This window comes from Chenopodium quinoa, unplaced genomic scaffold (assembly GCF_001683475.1).
Source record: "Chenopodium quinoa cultivar QQ74 unplaced genomic scaffold, ASM168347v1, whole genome shotgun sequence".
Taxonomy (NCBI): domain Eukaryota; kingdom Viridiplantae; phylum Streptophyta; class Magnoliopsida; order Caryophyllales; family Amaranthaceae; genus Chenopodium; species Chenopodium quinoa.
Window position 1 is genome coordinate 2,702,005 of NW_018744304.1, and position 19,820 is coordinate 2,721,824.

A 19,820-nucleotide genomic window follows, 5' to 3' on the forward strand; every position below is an offset into this window, starting at 1 on the left:
CTTGGCAGGCCTTTTGTATGTGGGCAACATACCTTTGGCTTCAGCTGCAAAATAACAAAAGACGCGTGGTTAGAAAAGGTTCAAAAACACATCTGAGCAGAGCAAAATTATACAACCGGCATAAGTTGGCCGGCTGATGCACTCAACCTACATTTATCTTTGAACATGGTGCTTAAGCCGCAGGCGGACAAGAACGCCTCGTCCCTTAAGAACTCATGTTTAGGTACCCAATTCTTTGGTGATAACTTCTTCGGTTGAGATGGTGGCAGTGGTAAGCTCGAAGAATCCGGACTCTATGATAGCTTTGTAATACCCATCCGATATCGGGGGAATTTTACATTTTTGCCCAAGTAGCTCAGGCTTCCGGTTGTACCTCCGGAGCTCTCGATTTTCTTCGTTGGTTGGAGCCTTGACCAAGTAAAAGCGGTTTTTCCAATCTGACCACTTTGACGGCTTGTCAAGTGTCATTATATATTGGGGATAGGTGGTTAACGTGTACCAGGCCCTCCAACCGCCTGGACTCCGGCTCAGATAATGCATATGGGCGAAAGCTTCCCAGCCGGGGTTCAGAATCTGCATTTCGCATGCGGCAATATACCCCAGAATATTTACCCAAGAATTGGGGGTAAGTTGCCAGACGCCTAGGCTATAACCCCCGAGTATGGCTTTTATTGTGTCATGAATGGGGAAGCGAAGCCCCGCTAGAAAGGCCGCCTCGTAGCAGCAAAAGAAGTCGTTTGCATTGCGCTGGTTGTCTTCCCAGGCAATGGTCCCCATCTCAGGCGGGACGATCAATTTGTACCCCTCTCCTAAGGGCCGCTTGAGTACGAAATCGGCCAAGTTTCTCTGCATACTAGCCCTATCTTTCGCAGAGACGGAGATCATGTGAAGGTCGCCTTTGCTGTTCCATGTAGGCCTCTCATTCTCCTCACTATCCACAGACGTCGTGAGATAGCTGTTGCTGCTGCTCTTGCCCCCATCAGAGCCGGAACCGGAGGCGGGATTCTCGTTTCTCACTGAGGTTTCTTGATCCTTAGCTCCAGAAGCAGAGGCGGCTTCCTCACCGTCTCTGTTGTAAGACCCTAGAATTCCATCGCTAGGGGTGCTATGGGTGCCTTTAGGAGATCCCCTTGTCATCTCATTTGGGATCCTCTCCTCAGGAGGCAACTCTTCTGAGCCTCCGCCTCTGTAATTGGGATCCACATCCGTCTTCTTAGTTCTCGCCATTGTGTCCTGCACAGACACGGAGACGGTCGGATTGGGAGATGAACAAGAAAGGTTCCAATGCCCAGAGGCGGCATCCCTAGTCCTGGACTCAGCCGTACTGAGGGACCGGTTGGTCTCAAAGCTATGTTCCGGGTGTGGGTATAGAGGGTCCATCTACTTATGAAACTAATAAAGAAAAAAGCAAGAAAGAAGAACAAACGTAAATACATGGAAGAGCTAGAGTGAACAAAGGCGGTACCTAAGTTAATTGGGAAGAGGAGAAAACCGCTTGACCAAGTTGGAAAAACTTCAAATGGCTTGCAAAGACTCAGGCGTTCTCGTAGCCGGATGTGTTCTCTGAGTAGCAGCTGAATTTGTGATGTTGTTCACAACACACGCAGACGACAGAAAATTCTTTGAAAAGAGGCGGGAAATACCGGATGTGCACTCGGAAGAATTCAGGAGAAGTTTGCTCTCAATGCCGGCTGCTCTCAAAATCTTTGAAAATTTTTCAAGGTTGTAAATGTGAACATGAGAGAGGGGTTTTGCTATTTATAGGCAATCCTCAGAAGGTGAACCCTCGCGCCTTTTCACTTTCTGCCCTTTGCTCTTCCAAAATTCGAATTCAAAAAAAAAAAACCGTCTCAGGTGCCACGTGGCACCGCCACATCAGCACCTGAGAGGGGCAAATGTTTAGGGTAAAAATTACCCTAGACATGTGGCAGTCAGCCATAGGTCAAAAGGGCGCCAATCCCCTGTTGACACGTGTCCTTTGAACCCTAGTTGGGGAACTAGTCTCCCCACTATAAATAGTGGGTCAGACCTCATTTATTGGGCATTCAAAAATAGCCATAAATACATACACCAATCCCGAGCAATATTAATTGCAGAATCCTCCTGTATTGGCGAGGAGTAATTACTATTTCCGCACTTTTACCTCTTGTACGTTACTGACTTGATCGTCAGAGGCGAAGCTCCCACCAACCGGAGTTTTCGTGGTTTTGCAGGTACAGGCGTCGTTGGCACATACTAGGAATTGTAACTCTCCCGCAGGACACATCAAAAACCCCCGAAATAGAAATTTATTAAGGATTTGACGAGGAAATACATGTTTCTCACGGTGAGAAACATGTTTCTCAAGGGGAAACTTTTGTAAATAAATAGTTTTGGGATCCGTGAAAAATAATAAAAAATTGCTCCAGCTACACCTGACATCTAACCTTGGGTTGAAAAACTTAACCCAGCTAGTATTAAAGTGGTAATGACGTTAATGGCTTACAAACTATGCAATGTAAAGTATGAGTTTGTTAACGAGAGACGAAGGGCAATTGTGCATGTTGAGCTAGGAGAGACGAAGGCCGATTCGCCGGATGATGATAACGAGCTGTAGATTTGTTGGGATTTGTTAGGATATTATTTGATTTTTATGCTATATTTATCTTATATTAGTTACGTTAATTATAGGATATGATATTGGTAAATATAGGATATGATATATATTGTGGGTGCTTATGAATATTCTAGAGATTCTATCTCAGGAGGTACGCTATATATATGATGAATGAATGCATTGAGGGGCAAGCTTCAAGCTCTTACCTAATTATTTACATGGTGTCAAACGCTTAGGTGAACCTATAATTATGGCTGGTGATGACCCACCACCACCGCCCTCTAAAATAGGCCCAACCTCACCTTTCTACCTTGGAACTCAAGATCGTCCCGGGGATTTTATTACCCCAACTTGCATAAAGGGAGAAGATTACAATGAATGGGCAGATGATATTCAACTCGCATTGGAGGCTCGCCGAAAGTTCGGTTTTCTTGATGGTTCTATTAACTCCCTTATTCCTCCTTGCACTCAATCGGATTGGAATACAATCCAGGCTATGCTCATATCGTGGATTATGAATACAATTGATCCCGAAATTAAGTGCACCTTGTCCAAATACAGAGATGTGAAGCGGCTTTGGGACACTCTTAAGACTCGATTTGCCTTGGTTAATGGCCCTCGCATTCAACAAATCAAATCTTCAATTGCCAAATGTGAGCAAACGAAGGATATGTCGATTGCGACTTACTTTGGGAAACTGTCCACTCTGTGGGAAGAGCTCAATCATCATGAACCTTTGATTACTTGTACTTGTTGTTCGGCTTGTACAGCGGGTCAACAACATGAAAAACGCAAGGAGGCTTCTCGACTTCATCAATTTTTGATGGGTCTTTATTCAGATTACTATGCTCCGCTTCGAACAAATATTTAGTCTCAAGATCCCTTGCCAACCCTTGATCGTGCCTTTCAATTGGTTGTGCAAGATGAGCATGTTCGTCAAGCTAAATTAGTCCTAGAAGAGCATCCACCAAATGCGGTGGGTTTTGCACTCCGTACTGTTGTCGGGAGTAGAAAATCAACTGACTCGGATGAAAGACCTTCGAAGGAAGACAAATCTCACTTGCATTGTATGTATTGCAAGAAAAAAAGCATCTTGAAAAAGCATATTTTGAGATAATTGGCTACCCGGATTGGTGGCCGAATAAATCAAAAGCAAACACAGGAGATGCTGGCAAGACATCTCATGCAGGTGGCCATGGAAGAGGATCCGCACGAGCCAATGCTACTGTGGCTAGTGCGACTCGTGGAGAAAACACTACTGCTAGTGCTACGGGAGGTTCCTCTAAGGAATTCTCGGCTGATCAATGGAAAGCTCTTACGGGATTCATCGATAACACCAAAATTTCTGATGAATGTTTGACGGGTGAGTTTGATAACAGAATGTGGATTGTTGACACCGGGGCACCTAGACATGTCACTTGTCATGCTTCGTGGCTCTTTGATACTCATCAAGTTCATTGTCCTGTTGGCCTTCCTAACGGAAAATCGGTGATGGCAACCATGGAGGGATCGGTTAAATTATCATAAAAAATAACTCTAAAAAATGTTCTTTTAGTTCTCGAATTAAGTTGCAATTTAATTTCGGTAACGCAATTAATTGATGATCTACATTGTACCGTCCGACTTATTGACTCTATGTGTGCTATACAGGACCGTTCGAGGGTGCTGATTGGAACGAGTGTTAGGCGAGATGGACTATACTACTTTGACGGAGAGGCTTCAGTGCAACATGTTTCAACACACGGATCTTCTTTGGCTTTGGAATTATGGCACAAAAGAATGGGTCATCCGTCGGAAAGAGTAGTCAAACTTTTACCTCCTCTTAGTAATTGTAATGGTAGTTTAAATAAAGCTTGCGAAGTTTGTTTTCGTGCTAAACACCCTAGAGACAAATTTCTTTTAAGTAAGAATAAATCATCACGTATTTTTGAGAAGATACATTGTGATTTGTGGGGATCATATAAGCATCCCTCTTCATGTGGTGCTAGATATTTTCTTACTATTTTGGACGATTTTTCTCGTGCCGTTTGGATTTATTTGCTTGTTGATAAAACTGAGGTGTTTCGTATGTTTATGTCATTTGTTGCATTGGTGGATAGACAATTTTCTCAAACAATTAAAGTATTTCAGAGTGATAATAGAATTAAGTTTAATTGTTTGCATGATTTTTTTAATGCATCGGGGATTTTGTTTCAAAATTCTTGTGTGGGAACTCCACAACAAAATGGGAGAGTTGAGCGAAAACAAAAACATTTTTTGAATGTTGGGAGAGCATTGCAATTTCAAGCTAATTTACCAATTTTTTTGGGGGGAGAGTGTTCTTGCGGCTGTTCATTTAATTAATCGTACTCCCTCTCCCTTGTTGCAAAATAAAACTTCTTATGAAATTTTGATTTTCAATTCTCCCTCCTATAACACCATTCGCACATTCGGTTGTCTTTCTTTTGCTCATAATCAAAAGGCGAAGGGGGATAAATTTGGTAGTAGAATTAGAAAATGCATATTTGACGGGTATCCTTATGGGAAAAAGGGGTGTGGGTTATTTGATCTTGATACGAAAGAGTTCTTTGTGTCTTGTGATGTTAAGTTCTTTGAGGATATGTTCCCTTTTGAGGATCCGGATTCTTCAAACATTGTCCCGGCTAGCATTGTTCCTATTAATGATGCTGTAGACGCAGATTTTGAGGAGTATGTTGATGAAATATTGATTCACACCATGATATTAATGATGAGGTAAATGATGATGTTGGTGCGGAGGAGGGCTTGGAAGGTACTGATGCCCAGCCCACCGCAACCATGCGTGAGCAGCCCATGCAGCAGCATCAAGCTGCAGGCACCCACTGATGTGGATTTAAACCCCTTAACTTAATAAAGAATCTAAAATCACACAAGTAACACAAGCCCTTCGAATTTCCTAAGAAAATCGAACAACTTAAGAATAACGAACCGGATATGACTTTGAAAACGACCACTCCTGGAACGAATTCAACGCCTCTCAAATTACCTAGACCACTCCTGGAACTAAGTACTTTGATGAACAAAACTTAGACTACTCCTAGAACTAAGAATTGAACGTTCTAATTATCAAAACAACTCCTTGAATTGAAAACTAGCAAAAGAATTTGTAAGCAATTAAGCAAAACAAACAATAAACTTGTATTGAATTTTCTGGTTTTGGTTGTGTATACAAAGCCACGAAAAATCCCTTATTTATAGACTAAACTAACTATTCCTAAGTCTATTCGAACTAGGAAAAAAACCCTAGCCTTGATCCCCAAGTATCCTAGATAGAATAGGAAAACCAATTCTAATGGAACTAGGAAACTAGTAATAAGACTAGTTCTAATTAAACTAAAACTTCTTAAAACAATTCCTAATTGACTTAGAAATTATTTTAAACTAAAATAACAGAAATTAAGAAGATTCCTAATTGCTTAAACCAAGAAAAACCCTTTCAAGTGAAAGGTAAAAACTTGCAAGCAAAAACTCTAGAAAAAACTAAGTTAGGAAAATCTTTCTTTTCGTACTGCCGCCGAACCACCACCTCACGCGCCGCCATCATCGACACGCGCCCCACCGCCGTGTAGCTGGACTCAGGCCGGAGCTAGGGAGCCGGCGCGTGGCACCCAGATCGGCGCGTCGCCGCCGCTGCCGTCGTCGGAACCCAACTGGACCTTGACTTCTTCTTCAATGGCTGCGCATGTTAACCATTCTTGATTCTTTACTCCAAGCTCAAACCCTATTGGCCTTAAAACCAATATGATTGGCTCTTCAAAAGAATTTCCCTCTTGATCCACATCACCCACGGACAGGCAGATCAATCCACAGGCAGCCTGCGGCTGGTGCCTGCTGATCGAAGGGGGGCGGGAAGCCCACTGAAGTACAGCGGCAACAAGCAGATGCAACACAGCAGCCTCCTATGACACAGCAGAGCAAAGAGCAGCAACCTCAGGAAGATTTAGGCCGAGGTGTGAGACAGAAAATTCCCTCTGTCAAATTACGAGATTATGTTACGCATACAATTATCACAAATAGTCCATCTCCATCTTCTAACACTCCGTCGCCATAGCAATAGTAATCCTCAGGTACTCCTTATCCTAGCACATTACATTAATTGTGAAATTTTTTCTACAAATTACCGAAAATTTCTCGCAGCTATTACTTCCGGCCATGAACCATGGTCCTTTAAGGAGGCCATGAAACATGTAGGATGGAGGGAGTCAATGAAAAATAAAATACAGGCTCTCGAGAATAATGGTGCTTGGACCATGGAAACTCTTCCCTCGGGAAACGTGCCCTTGGCAGTCAATGGGTGTATTAGATAAAATATAATTCCGATGGAAGTATTGAGAGACTTAAATCCAGATTGGCCATCTTCGGCAATCATCAAAAAGAAGGCATTAACTACACCGAAACCTTTGCTCTAGTAGCCAAGATGGTCACAGTTCGAGCCTTTCTTGCTATAGCGGCTTCAAAAAATTGGGAACTCCATCAAATGGATGTTCACAATGCTTTTTTACACGGTGATCTTGTTGAGGAAGTATACATGAAACTAGGTTTTGAATATTCATATCCTAGCAAGGTACGTCGACTTCGAAAGTCTCTCTACGGCCTAAAACAGGCACCACGCTGCTGGTTTGCTAAACTTGTGTCTGCTTTGTAGAACTATGAATTTTTGCAATCCGTACTTAGATTATTCCTTTTTAATTGCACCAAAGGAAAAATTCAAATTAATGTTCTTGTGTATGTTGATGATCTAATTATCTCAGTGATTGTTTTCACATGAAGGATCTGAGTTCCCTAAAATATTTTTTGGGAATCGAGGTGGCTAGGAGTTCATCAGGCTTATCTCTGTCAACGGAAATATACACTAGACATTATTTCTGAAACCGGGATTGTTAGGCGCTAAACCAGCAATTTTTCCTATTGAACAAAACCACAAGCTTGGCTTGGCAAATGGAAAACTTCTTTTTGATCCAGAGGCCTATAGAAGACTAGTGGGCAGACTTACTTATCTGGCAGTCACAGGACCATATCTTGCTTATTCGGTTCATATTTTGTCACAATTCATGCACGAGTCGAGGGTGGAGCATTGGGAGGCGACCTTGAGAGTAGTGCGCTATTTGAAAGGTACACCCGGTCAAGGCATTTTGTTACAAGCAGACAGTGAGTTAACATTGCAGGGTTGGTGTGACTCGGATTGGGCCACGTGTCCTATTACACGTAGATCATTGATAGGATGGCTTGTATTTCTAGGTCATTTGCCTATCTCATGGAAGACTAAGAAATAAAATACTGTTTCCCGCTCTTCCACAGAGGCAGAGTACCGCTCTATATCACATGTCCATCATCCAAAGGCGATCAAGCTCTTTTTTGCAGTCAATCGGCTCTTCATATTGCTAAAAATCCTATTTTCCATGAACGAACAAAACATATTCAAGTTGATTGTCATTTTATTCATGACGCGATCTCATATGACTTGATCGATATTTCATATGTTCATACCAACACTCAGTCAGCGGATGTTTTTACCAAAGCTCTTAGAAGATCTCAATTTGACTACTTGATACACAAGTTGGGTTGTCTACACTCCGACCGCTCCAACTTGAGGGGGGTGTTGGGATTTGTTAGGATATTATTTGATTGTTATGCTATATTTATCTTATATTAGTCGCCTTAATTATAGGATATGATATGTATTGTGGTGATGAATATCCTAGAGATTCTATCTCAAGAGGGAAATATGTACGCCATATATATGATGAATGAATACATTAAGGGGAAAGCTTCAAGCCCTTACCTAAATATTTACAAGATCTTATAGGGCTTGAATTGTGGTTACCAAACTATCTAATTAATATGCAAAAATATTTAATCTATCCAAATTGATCTCATCTTCAATGGAGATGAAGGGCATGCTTAGCTTCAATGGAGATGAAGGGCATGCTTAGCTTCAATGGAGAAATTAATAGAGGAGGGAAAACACAATTACCCACTAGGGTTAACTATACCCTTAATTTTTCCTCGTGTTATTAGGGTTTTCGTTTAATTCCAGCGGCACCGGTGGCGTTGGTAATGTTGAAGCAGCTTGCAGATGGGTTGGAGGAAGAGGATGAAGGTTGGTTGGAGGAAGGAGGAAGCAGCTTCTGTTTACTTGTTGAGTTAACACCAAATAACTAGAGTTAAGTCAAGCATCCCACAAATTACATATATACCCTTCAGTAACCAATGCAAGTTACCTTTTTGACCCTTGAGAAACAACTTATGTTTCTCACTGTAAGAAAACGGGCATCGCTCAGATTTGACAGCTTGCTTTTTTTTATATAGAAAATTCAAGTTTCTCAACATGAGAAACATATTATGTATCTCAAAGGGGTAAATTTGTCATTTCAGCCAATAAATTGGGTTAAAATTGTCTAATAAATGGAGAAGCTATATTAGCAATGCAGAAGAACTTTAATGAAGAAGCATGTATTTCAATGGTGAAATTGAACACGGCAATCGGCTTCAATGGAGGAGGATAACATTCATACTCTTTAGGGTTAACCAAGCCATAAATTTCTCCGTTATTTATTAGGGTTTTCGTTTAATTTGGCGGCTTCGTCGCCAAAATTACGATGGTGAAAGTGTTGGTTTAGTGGTTCACGAGAGGAAAGCCTGAGGACGAAGATGGAGATGGAGGTTTGTGGGCCATGGTTGGGATTGAGGATTGAGGAAGAAGATGGAGGTGGAGGTGAAGGTTTGTGGGTCGTGGTCTGGGATTGAGGAAGAAGATGGAGGTAGGTTGGATGAGAAGATGATGAAAGAAGATGGAAAAAAGGTACAACAATAAATAATAAAATATTAACAAAGTTCAGTTTACGTACACTTATGCCATTTTGAGATACATAACATGTTTCTCATATTGAGAAATCGGGGCTGCCTCTTTTTTTTGGCACCAGATATTCGAGAAAATACAAGTTTATCTTCATGATAAACAAAAAAGTTTATCTAGTGGTATTTTTGTAAATAAATCAACAACTTTTCATTAAATGTAGGCCCACTGATGTTGATTTATTTACGAAAATGGCATGTTTACTAGAATTTATGTTGATTTATTTATAGAAATACCACTATATAAAAAAAATTTTGTTTATCACAAAGATAAACTAGGGCTCCCTCTATTCCAGCTGCAAATATTTTGACATGATTTATTTCCTAATTATTTGATTTAAAAAAAAAATCTTGATTTATTTATCAAGATTGAGCAGGTTCATATCCATTTTATATAGGATGAAGTACATGCGATATCACGTAATATTTGATGATCAAAATAATAGGTTTCAAATAAAGAACTTCCATTAGATAATTTCATGCTCAGCTCTCTTGATTCGAGAAAAGATTTACATTTCTATGACTTCACAAACTAAGCACACATTTTCCATTGGTAAAAAATGCGCAAAAAATATAGATTCCAATTATCCGCCGCCAATTGGGTGCTCGACTACAGAAAAGTGATACATAATCTCAACTTGTATGCGCGGCCGACCGGGCGAGCATCTACTTGACTGGGCAAACGAACGACAAAAATCTACTTTACACTCGCGCCCGATTGAGCAAACAAATGTATCAAAAAGCACTTATACTCGCTCCCGATCGGGCTAGAATGCAACGGTCAACTACCTTTCCTCTCTATACTATACTCCAACATCAGTCTACTCAATATATAATCTCAGCTATCCTTTTCTTTTTCAGGTCTATTAGCGCCTTCAAATTGATCCTGGAATTTGTCTTCTACAAACTCGTTATTGATAAGAGCTTTTTCCGGTTTAAAACTATCCAAGTATGTAATGAAGTCCATCCAACCACTTCTCTGTTGGGATAATTTAGTTACACCATAAATCTGCTTCTTCTATACACATGCTTGTTCAAAAAAACTCTCCATTGCTGGTTAAGATGATACCAGGGAAAAAAATAAAATAAAATTAAATTAAAATTAAAAAACCAGATTAATCTGAGAATGGCACTTCCTGTATGTTATAGGAATGCTACTCAGGCTTTTTGCTGTTCCATCTAGTGCCCATCTCATATTAGTGTATTTTTCCTATTTTTTATAGAGTAATGAATCTCAAGAGTAGCAAATATTCAATTATACCAAGTGTAATTGGTGTAACAAATTTGCCAAAATTGTGAGATATAAAAGAATCGATAGACGTTCGAGCCATGGTGGAAGTGAAAATGAAGGCATGAGGAACACAAACATTGATGATATGCATCATAAGAGATCCTCTGCAAAGTCTGTCTGTATATGGCCGGGCGAGTTATGGTCATAGATCATGTTTGAAAACGTAACCAATGGCCTACAAAGTGAATAATGTGCTACCCTTGGCTAAGTTAGCTGAGAGTTTACAGTAATGTGCCACAAATATGGTCAATTGCAAGAATCCATATATTACTCGTAACAATTCACATCTCACCTTAACCTCAAATATAGATTTCCGGTACATAGATTATGGTAAAATTATGAATACAAATAAAGGACAAAAGGGAGGTGGGTAAAAGAATAAGAAAAAGAAGCTCATCTTCCTCTTAGTAGAGCCTTCTCTGCACTGTCCATCTCCTCCAAGATTCTAGCTCTTCTCTTTGCAGGAATCGGAGAAGTAGGCCCAAAACTAATGTAATGGCCGGAGACGGCGTTGAGGGCGGAATACATATCCCGGAAAGATGGCCGGCCTAGAAGGGATTTCTCTCTCCTATACTTAGCCACCCAGAAGTTAGAAGTGGCTCTGAGGTCTGCTACAGCATCAGCCACATCAGGGTCAGCTTTATCCTTAGTGAGCGTACTCCGAACCTTGCTGATCACCTCTTGCGTTTCCTTCACATATTCCTCGTCTGCAGCGGCTTGCGCAGCGGGTGAGATTAGAGTAGAAAGAATGGCAGCAGTGAGTGCAGTAATGGTGAGTTGTCTCCGGGTGAGGCTAGTGGCAGCGGAGGCAGAGGCGGACGTCGATGGGGCAACCGAGGTCGTGATGACGGTAATGAGCTTGGACTTGATTGGCGTTGGGGAAAGGGGTTTCAGCTTGGAAGTTGGGGTGATCAAAGTAGAAGCTGCCATGGTTTAGCTCTAGTGTAAGGAGGAAAGGAGAAGAGAGAGAAAGAAGATTATTAGTGGGGAAAAGGCATAAGAGTGAGTTCTTGTGCAACGTGGGCTTATCGTCTTATCTAAAAGATTTGATGTTTATGGATGAGAGAAGTTAACATGTTGGATTTTCAAGTGACATGGAAAACCAACCAAAAACTACGAAAATGATACAGGTGTAAGTTATAATGAAAAAACAGCCTCACCCAATAAACACATAACTCGGCTATTTCAACAAATTTTTATTATCTCCCTCAAGTGAGGTTCCTACTGTACGAAAAAAATTACAAAACTCATCCCTCCATAGATGTAATTCATGAAAAACTAGGTATTTTGGGTCGTTTCCCAAAAAAAAAAAAATTAGCATACATTTAAAATTGACTGTAGAGAGTGAGGGATAGCTCAGTTGGTAAGAGCTTTCCTCCCGGTTCCAGATGATCCTGGGATCGATTCTCATCCCCGCCCTAAGTGGCTCATCTGAACCAAAAAAAAAAAAAAAAAAAATTGACTGTAAAATAAAAGGGTTAAATTAAAAAAATTGATTCAAACCAAATATTTATGCCTACGACTAATCTTAAGGAGTAATTTTTATTCTAACACTATCAACTCAAAATCATACAAAATCTACAAGTTTCGATATGCAGAAAGGAAATTCCATCTCAATTAGACCACATTATGTAGACAATGCATATTTGACATGGAAAAATATGTGACCTGTCCCTTGCAGTAAATATATAAGTGACTAACCTGGGATAAGACCTGAGAGGAACTCTCTCACCAACACAAAAATAAAGGGAACCGAAAATGACCTACATAAGATTCAGGACAGCATTTCGCGTTCCCACCGAAAGGCAGTAAATACCAAAGTAACTAAATCTTCATCCAGCTGAACACATTAAATACAGGCTTTGCATTTCATACAGTATGTATCAAATCAGACTGAATGGTAAGATTGTGTTTACAATTTCACATATAAGCTTTTCCATCTCAATCTCATGTACTTCATTCTTGTGTATCATATTTACATCAGTTAATCCTAATCAACAAAGTGCAGGGTTTCTCCAGTACCTACATTAGTTATGCCATTAAAATGCCGCATCCTCAATATAGAAAGCAGGAAACTCTTTCTTCAGTTATCCAGTCAGATCAGACACAAACACGACTAATGCATCCCAGTAGGAGCCCCTTTACATCCACATCAGCGAAAACCTTCACATGCTCATATCTCCAGCCCTATGGAAATTCTCTTCCATACCCTGCATTTAAACAAGATCATCTTCATTAAAGGAAGAAAAACAGAATGAAGGCAAACAGGCCTTCGAGATGATTCAGCTACACGATAACTAAATCACAATTTGCTCAAGGCCTATGTTTAATAGTCATTATATCACACTTCGTATTTGCATAAGATTTCCAGCTAACAACAAAATTCACAACAATGAATAAGATTTTTACAGCAAAGAATATGCACCCTTCCATACGGTAAAGTGCACAGTTGTACAAAAATCCAACAATTGAGCACTACACACAACCAACCACTAAGAGAGAGAGAGACGGTGGAATTCTAATTATTCTATTTATGTCCAAGTGAACTAGTAAGATTTACATATTCTTTGTAAGAGAGTCCAATAAATTTGTCCATGAAAATAATAGCTGATAATGCAACGAAAGAATATAGGTTGGGGTAGGGAAAAACTGCTATAGCAAAGTACATGAAACAACTCTGAGTATCATAACTATATAACAAGCCATGAGCCAATGATAGAGTGAAATGACATGAAACAGGACCGAGCAAGCTTGGCTCTAAATAAAATGTTGAAGCATCAGCGAGAGAACTAGGTGACATCAGAGGTTCAGAATACAGAGCAGGAAAAGACAAGTGATCTGCAGGTGACACTTATAATTCAGTTTTGAAGACAATTCTGACCATCAAAAAAAAATATTAGAAGTTTGCAGCATTCAGCATAATTACAGTTAGCACTTGGAATATATCTTGGAGAAAAAAGGCAGCAAGACAATAAATAGTATTGGGAATTGACAATTAGAAGAATATTGATTCACGGATCATGACCCCCCACCCCCTTTGTCACTCTTAGGAAAAGGGGGCATGAAGAAAAGTGGTTACTAATTGTGGTTCAAAAAACTAATGGATACATCAATCCTTATCATGTGTCACTGAAACCAAAGTAACAGAACTGAAATCCAGAGTTCATTTGCTGCTACAGTAAGACACTCAAATTCTCAATGGGCTGCTAATCTTGACTACTGACAGAGAAACTAACTACCCAATGAAGGCTACATGAGATGTATGAACTACAGCGACGATGTCATCAACTTATCAGAACTAACTATCAACTGATTCATGATTTAAAGTGAACAAGTTAAGACAATGATTTACTAATTCCAATGCTACATATTCATTTGGATAGAGTTAGGAAGTAGAAAATCTAAAATACACAAATCACTGTAAAAGGAAACAGGAAACTACTGCTTAGCACTGAGTTAGGTAAAGCTTTTGAAAATCCCTTTTTGAAGCCTTAGCTTTCACTAACCTGAGATATAATGATGATTGTTGAACTCTCAGAAGAACTAGTATTTCTGAGAAACAGTGATGGTTAGTATATGGTTTCTCAAATGAGCAAAAATTCAGATCCTATGAACCACAGGTCTCATCCCAAAATTAAACAGTCTTTCCACAATTTAGTCCTGGCTAAAGCATCTTCAATTTATCCACCATCATCCTTAAAAATAGATGAAACGGCTATTTCACTAAATGCCACTGAGTACTTAAAAAATTCACCAAATGCCATCGAATTTTTCAAAATTTACCAAATGTCACTGAGGTTTAGTACAATATCACCAAATGCTATTTCCGTTAGTTGACCGTCAGTGACCGTTAGTTGACCCCACCACTAGCCACGTGTCACCTTTTGATTGGTCCGTTTTAAAAAAAAAATAATTAAACAAAAATTAAAAGAAAATTAAAAAAAAAAAAACCAAAAATATTTTAAAAAATTAAAAATAAAAATAAAGAAAATAAAAAACCACCAAATCCCCACCCACCACCCCTTTTACTACCCTCACTGGCAGGCCGCCCACCCCACCCTAAACCCCTCCCTGCCGCCGAAGACCGAAGCCCCTGCCGCCGGCGACCCTCACCAGCAAGCGTGCCGGCGGCCCCGCCACCATACACATTGCTTCTGCCTCCACTCACCACCAAACAACTCCCCTACCACACCTGCACCACCGCAAAAGCTACAGTAGCTGCAACCCCAACAACAGCGAAGTCAATTCGCTGCTTTTTCGCACATCCGACCTGGAGTCGCGTGTCTTCAAGCTTCCTCTCTGTTTCCATTATCTTGTTCTTCAAAGCTGGTATTACTTTTAATTTCGGAGGATTTTTCGTCAGCACTAGTTCTTTAATTAAGGGATTTTTATTTTAAAGCTCTGCTCGAGATCCCTAGTTCTCCGATTACGCTTTCCCTAATTTCATTTTTCCCTCTTTCAATTGATATGGCTTCACCTCAATACTCCGACAACTCAAGCCAGAATCCGTTTTTGTTTCAAACCCCAAAATTCCAATTTCCGTCTTCATCTAGTACTGGGCACGCCTGCCGGTGAGGGTCGCCGGCGGCAGGGGCTTCAGTCTTCGGCGGCAGGGAGGGGTTTAGGGTGCCTGCCGATGAGGGTGGAAGAAGGGGTGGTGGGTAGGGATTTGGTGGTTTTTTCTGTTTTTTTATTATTATTTTTTTTAATTTTTTTAAATATTTTTGGTTTTTTGTTTAATTTTTTTAAACGGACCAATCAGAAGGTGACACGTGTCAAGTGGTGGGTCAACTAACGGACGCTGACAGTCAATTAACGGAAATGGCATTTGGTGATATTGTACTAAACCTCAGTGGCATTTGGTGAATTTTTTAAGTACTCAGTGGCATTTGGTGAAATAGCCGTAGATGAAATGTTGGTTGTGTATAAGATGCTTTTTTATACCCAAAAAAATTCCACTATATGTATATCTATCATATGATCGGATTAGTCAAGACTTGGACAATGCCTACACCCACAAAATATCTTTCAGAATGCCAACAATGTCAACTCCATTATGCACTAAAAACAATCTGAAAAAGGGCTGGGTATGTTTCAAAAGCATAAAACAAGAAGTAATTCCAAGGTAGTAAAGCTGGATTTATGAACGCTGTTCTAATATTGACAAACTAAGAGTCAACTGCCATCTCTAAAGCAGGAACAGGCTAAGAACTTACCACAACTTTTGTTGTGTTGTGGCAATTAAACACAAGTGATTTCCAAAAAATTCTCCATGAACTTAACAAAAAGAGTGTGGAGATTAATTCTACACGATACCATAAAAATCAAATTGTATAACACAAAGTCATTTATACTAATTCCCATGCGAAAAAAGATTTGGAACAAGGACGTTCCAATGGATAGTTTAAAGTCATATCCATTAATCGCAAAGTAGACACAGAAAAGGCCAACAAGTACCATAAGCAAGCACACTCGATTCACAGAACATATGGCAGAAAACAACAAAGCAGGTGGCATCAGACCACACAAAATTTCAAATACAGTTCCTACCAATAGAGATATACGGTCAATGCATGTATTGTTTGGTAAATAACAGATGCAGATTAGAAGAGTTAGAACACTACACAGCCACTTCAAAATGAACATGTGTAAGCCATCATAAAAATTCCATAACAATGAAAAGGATCCAAGAGCACTGTAATAGATGCATCTGACTATATCAGTACATATATCCACAAAATCTGTTACGAGTTAATTACCTGGATAGCGAGTAGTTGAAGAACATCGAAAACAGCTCTGAAGGCGCTCAAAAACATCACATGGAACCACATCCAATCCAAACTCATGAGCAACACTTGTATAAGAACTACTCAACCCTCCTCCAATCGCAATACTCCTCCAAAAGCCAAAGACTTGCTGAACAAGGCAGACAGCCCAAAATTCCCACTCGGATGTGACACAAAGATTACGGAATGACAGAAAACCCATAGCAAGAGCAAGCCTATATACCCGACTACCAACCGCTACATTGCGCTTTACAACCCTAGGCCTTGCATTCCTATACACAAATATTGGCCTCAAGTGAAATCCTATCCTAGCCCACAATCCCGGGCCTGCTTTCCATTTCTTCCCTCCCCTGCTCACCATTACCATTAACCTCATCCTTCCTTTCATCTTCCTCTTCTCTCTTCCGAGTTCCCGCTGTTTTATCTTCTCCAAAAGCTTCCTTTTGTGGGCCCTTCTTTTGGCCTTCAAATGATTACACCAAATTATCTTCCCCAATGAAACCGTATAGGATAACAAGGTCGCGCTATCAGCCATGTACAAAAGATACAAAAGCTCTCTACATTGTTTTCTACCTAGATTTTCTGAACTCATCCATATATGCCGACCAAGTTCCTTCGCAATAACAACTTGGAAATCAGCATTGTACCCCATAAGCAATATGAATTCAGACACTGAAACAAAATCAAACAAAGAACTTCAAAAATAATTGGGAATAAATTTGACATAACAAAGTAATGAAGCAATCACAACAACGACAGCAAGACGATATATAACTTACTTTTTTCAGCAATTCTACTCTTTTCTTTATCCGACATTCTACCCATTTTTTCAGGCATCCTTCACCCAGAAAATTACACCAAAAAAATATAAAAAATTCAGGCGCCACAGTAAAAAAATTCAGGTAAAATAGAAGCCATAAGTAACAATTCTATACAAAATTGAGCAAAGATTACCTGAAAAACTCAATATTCTGAGCTAAATTGCAGGTCAGCAGTTCAAAAACAGGCACCTAAACTTACAATAAATCAAACCCTAGATGTGAATTCCGCCAGAATTGACCTAATTCGAACGCAAACGAACAACAAAAACAAGCCTAAATTCTTGAGAAAAGGATCGGAAGAAAGCAAAATTGAAAGAAAAAGAGGAACCCTAAGAATGGAAATTCTAGGGTTTGAGTAAGTAAATTGCAGGAAATGTAGCGCTAATTTTTCTGTTTGTTGAAGTTATAGAGTATCACTCTCACTCTAACATTTTCTCTCTCTTGTAGGAGTTTTCTCTCTAGGTGTGGGTGAATGTCTGTGAATCCCGCGCTGAGGAATCAGAGGCTATGAATGATGGGATTTCGACTTTGAGTTCAACTACACTTGCATGTGGAGATTAGAGTTTTGTTTTTTGGAGTTTAAGTTTTTGTATATGGGAATTGAGGGTGAGATTTGGAATTTAATCCCAACTCAAAAGAATTTTCTTTTGTTTGTTAGATGGGATTGAGAATAAATAAAGGAATGAAATTGAAAATAAATGGGGTGAATTTCCACTATTTTATTACCTAGGAAGGGTAGATAGTAAATGGATGAGAATGAAAATTGATAGAAAATGACATTTTTGCCATTAATGAACATGTTAGAAGAGAGAGGTTAGTAAGGGTAATTTTGTATTTTGTTATTTATTCTCTATTTATTCATATCCACTAACCAAACAAGGTATTGTCATCCTCTACCCTTTAAGGGGTCGTTTGATTGGATCATTTGGAATAGATTGGAATGAAGCTAGAATCCATTTCATCTAGTTTTTTGTTTGGTTGAGGTTTTTAGTAATGGAATCTCATATCCAGGGGTTTCAATTCCCTCCAATACCCATGGAAACCCATACCCACCCCTCTCCTAAAAATTCACAATCCATTCTATTAATAAAGGATATAATTCATTCTAACAATAAAACCAAACAACTTTGGACTAGTATGGGTTATAAAATCCATACCTCTCTAGTATGAGATTTCATACTAATCCATTCCAACTTGATGAACCAAACACCCTCTTATGCGTAGTCACCTATCCCCCTTATGAACAGTAGTCACGCATGGGAATGGATCTTGTGAATGCTGATGTGGCTATTTTTTTTTTCCTGCTAACTCTCACCCGTGAGTACCCATCTCTGAGTTCCCTCTTTCCCCTCTCCTCTAATTCCTTTCTCAGATTTCTCATCTCACTTTCTCTCTCTTACAAGAGCTTTCTCTAGCAATTACTCAGTGTTTTTTTTTTTTTTTTACCAATTATAATTATCTAGCACATTAAAACACTAAACTTAGTGTTTTTCTAAGGGTTTTGCTGCTGATCTATCAATGGATCTTATTTTTAATTTGTGTTTATGTGTAGTTTTGTTGATTTTGAGTAAATATTTATATTTTGTGTGTGCGTGTGTTTTTTTTTTGGATGGATTTGAGTTTTGTTTATTATGAAATTCCTGTTGTTTTATTTTGCTTTTAGCTGGAATTTTACTCATTTTTGCAGAATTTGAGACTTTATAGATTTGAAATGTGCTTGATTTTAAGCTGTTTATATATACTATTGCAAAAAAAAAAAATTTGATGTTTTGAATTTTTAAAAAATTTATAGAATCATTACTACCCTAACAACACTTAGGTGGTCGATTTGCATTTTTTAGAGCGTTTAGCTGAACTAGATTTAATTTTGGAATTGAGTATGACGTTGATGTTGGAAACTAAACTAATTTTGCTATTGCAGGAGCTAGCTTCGATGGTAGTACACGGCAATGGTGTGTTTTATGCTCTGTTTTGGGGGTAAAAATGGAGAACCTAAACAGGTGTGTTCACTAGGCGAAAAAGGCAAATTGGCACCAATTCAAACCCTCCTTTGGCACCGATTTTGAATTGCTGGGTATTTGAAGGATGCCAAATCTCTAAAGATTTGGCACTGGTTCAAAACCGGTGGCTATTAAGAGCTATGGCACCGGTTAACCAGTGCCAAAAACCCATGGCGCTTTTTTTTTTTTTTTTTTTCTTTTTGTTTCAGCACAATAGGCACCGGTTTGAAGCCTGAACTGGTGCCTTTAACTTTGTTTTTTTTTTCGGCTATAAATAATAATATTAATACTAAGACTAATAATAATTAATAATGAGAACCTGTAAATCCTGCATTCATTCTACAAATATTATATAACAATAATAATAATTATTATTATTATTATAATATTATAATTAATAATAATAATAATAATAATAATAATTTGTAAATTGAAATAATAACAATACATAGA

General features: G+C 39.2%; 3 protein-coding genes across 3 annotated transcripts; 1 reads left to right on the forward strand and 2 right to left on the reverse strand.

The window, feature by feature from the left end:
• The first annotated feature begins 2,804 nt into the window (after window positions 1-2,804).
• Window positions 2,805-4,783, forward strand: LOC110695808. The gene is made up of 2 exons (XM_021873037.1): window positions 2,805-3,959; window positions 4,247-4,783. Exon 1 carries the CDS (start codon window positions 2,847-2,849, stop codon window positions 3,465-3,467), a length of 621 nt encoding a protein of 206 aa, XP_021728729.1. The 5' UTR covers window positions 2,805-2,846; the 3' UTR covers window positions 3,468-3,959; window positions 4,247-4,783.
• Window positions 4,784-10,992: 6,209 nt separating this feature from the next.
• Window positions 10,993-11,796, reverse strand: LOC110695639 (photosystem II repair protein PSB27-H1, chloroplastic-like). Its single transcript, XM_021872849.1, has one exon. It carries the CDS (start codon window positions 11,688-11,690, stop codon window positions 11,154-11,156), a length of 537 nt encoding a protein of 178 aa, XP_021728541.1. The 5' UTR covers window positions 11,691-11,796; the 3' UTR covers window positions 10,993-11,153.
• Window positions 11,797-12,573: 777 nt separating this feature from the next.
• Window positions 12,574-18,315, reverse strand: LOC110695638. Its single transcript, XM_021872848.1, has 4 exons — window positions 17,501-18,315; window positions 17,326-17,384; window positions 16,520-17,218; window positions 12,574-12,970 (listed from the first exon to the last, which is right to left on the reverse strand). Exons 2-4 carry the CDS (start codon window positions 17,381-17,383, stop codon window positions 12,948-12,950), a joined length of 780 nt encoding a protein of 259 aa, XP_021728540.1. The 5' UTR covers window position 17,384; window positions 17,501-18,315; the 3' UTR covers window positions 12,574-12,947.
• Between the last annotated feature and the right edge of the window lie 1,505 nt (window positions 18,316-19,820).

Excerpts from the sequence above, each read along its gene's own strand:
- LOC110695808 (XM_021873037.1), top strand. The coding sequence starts at position 2,847 with ATGGCTGGTGATGACCCACCACCACCGCCCTCTAAAATAGGCCCAACC.
- LOC110695639 (XM_021872849.1), bottom strand. The coding sequence starts at position 11,690 with ATGGCAGCTTCTACTTTGATCACCCCAACTTCCAAGCTGAAACCCCTT.
- LOC110695638 (XM_021872848.1), bottom strand. The coding sequence starts at position 17,383 with ATGCCTGAAAAAATGGGTAGAATGTCGGATAAAGAAAAGAGTAGAATT. Across the intron at positions 17,219-17,325 it reads GAGTAGAATTGCTGAAAAAA|TGTCTGAATTCATATTGCTT; the intron begins GTAAGTTATATA and ends ATTTTGTTTCAG. Across the intron at positions 12,971-16,519 it reads TTCAACTACTCGCTATCCAG|GGTATGGAAGAGAATTTCCA; the intron begins GTAATTAACTCG and ends GTTTAAATGCAG.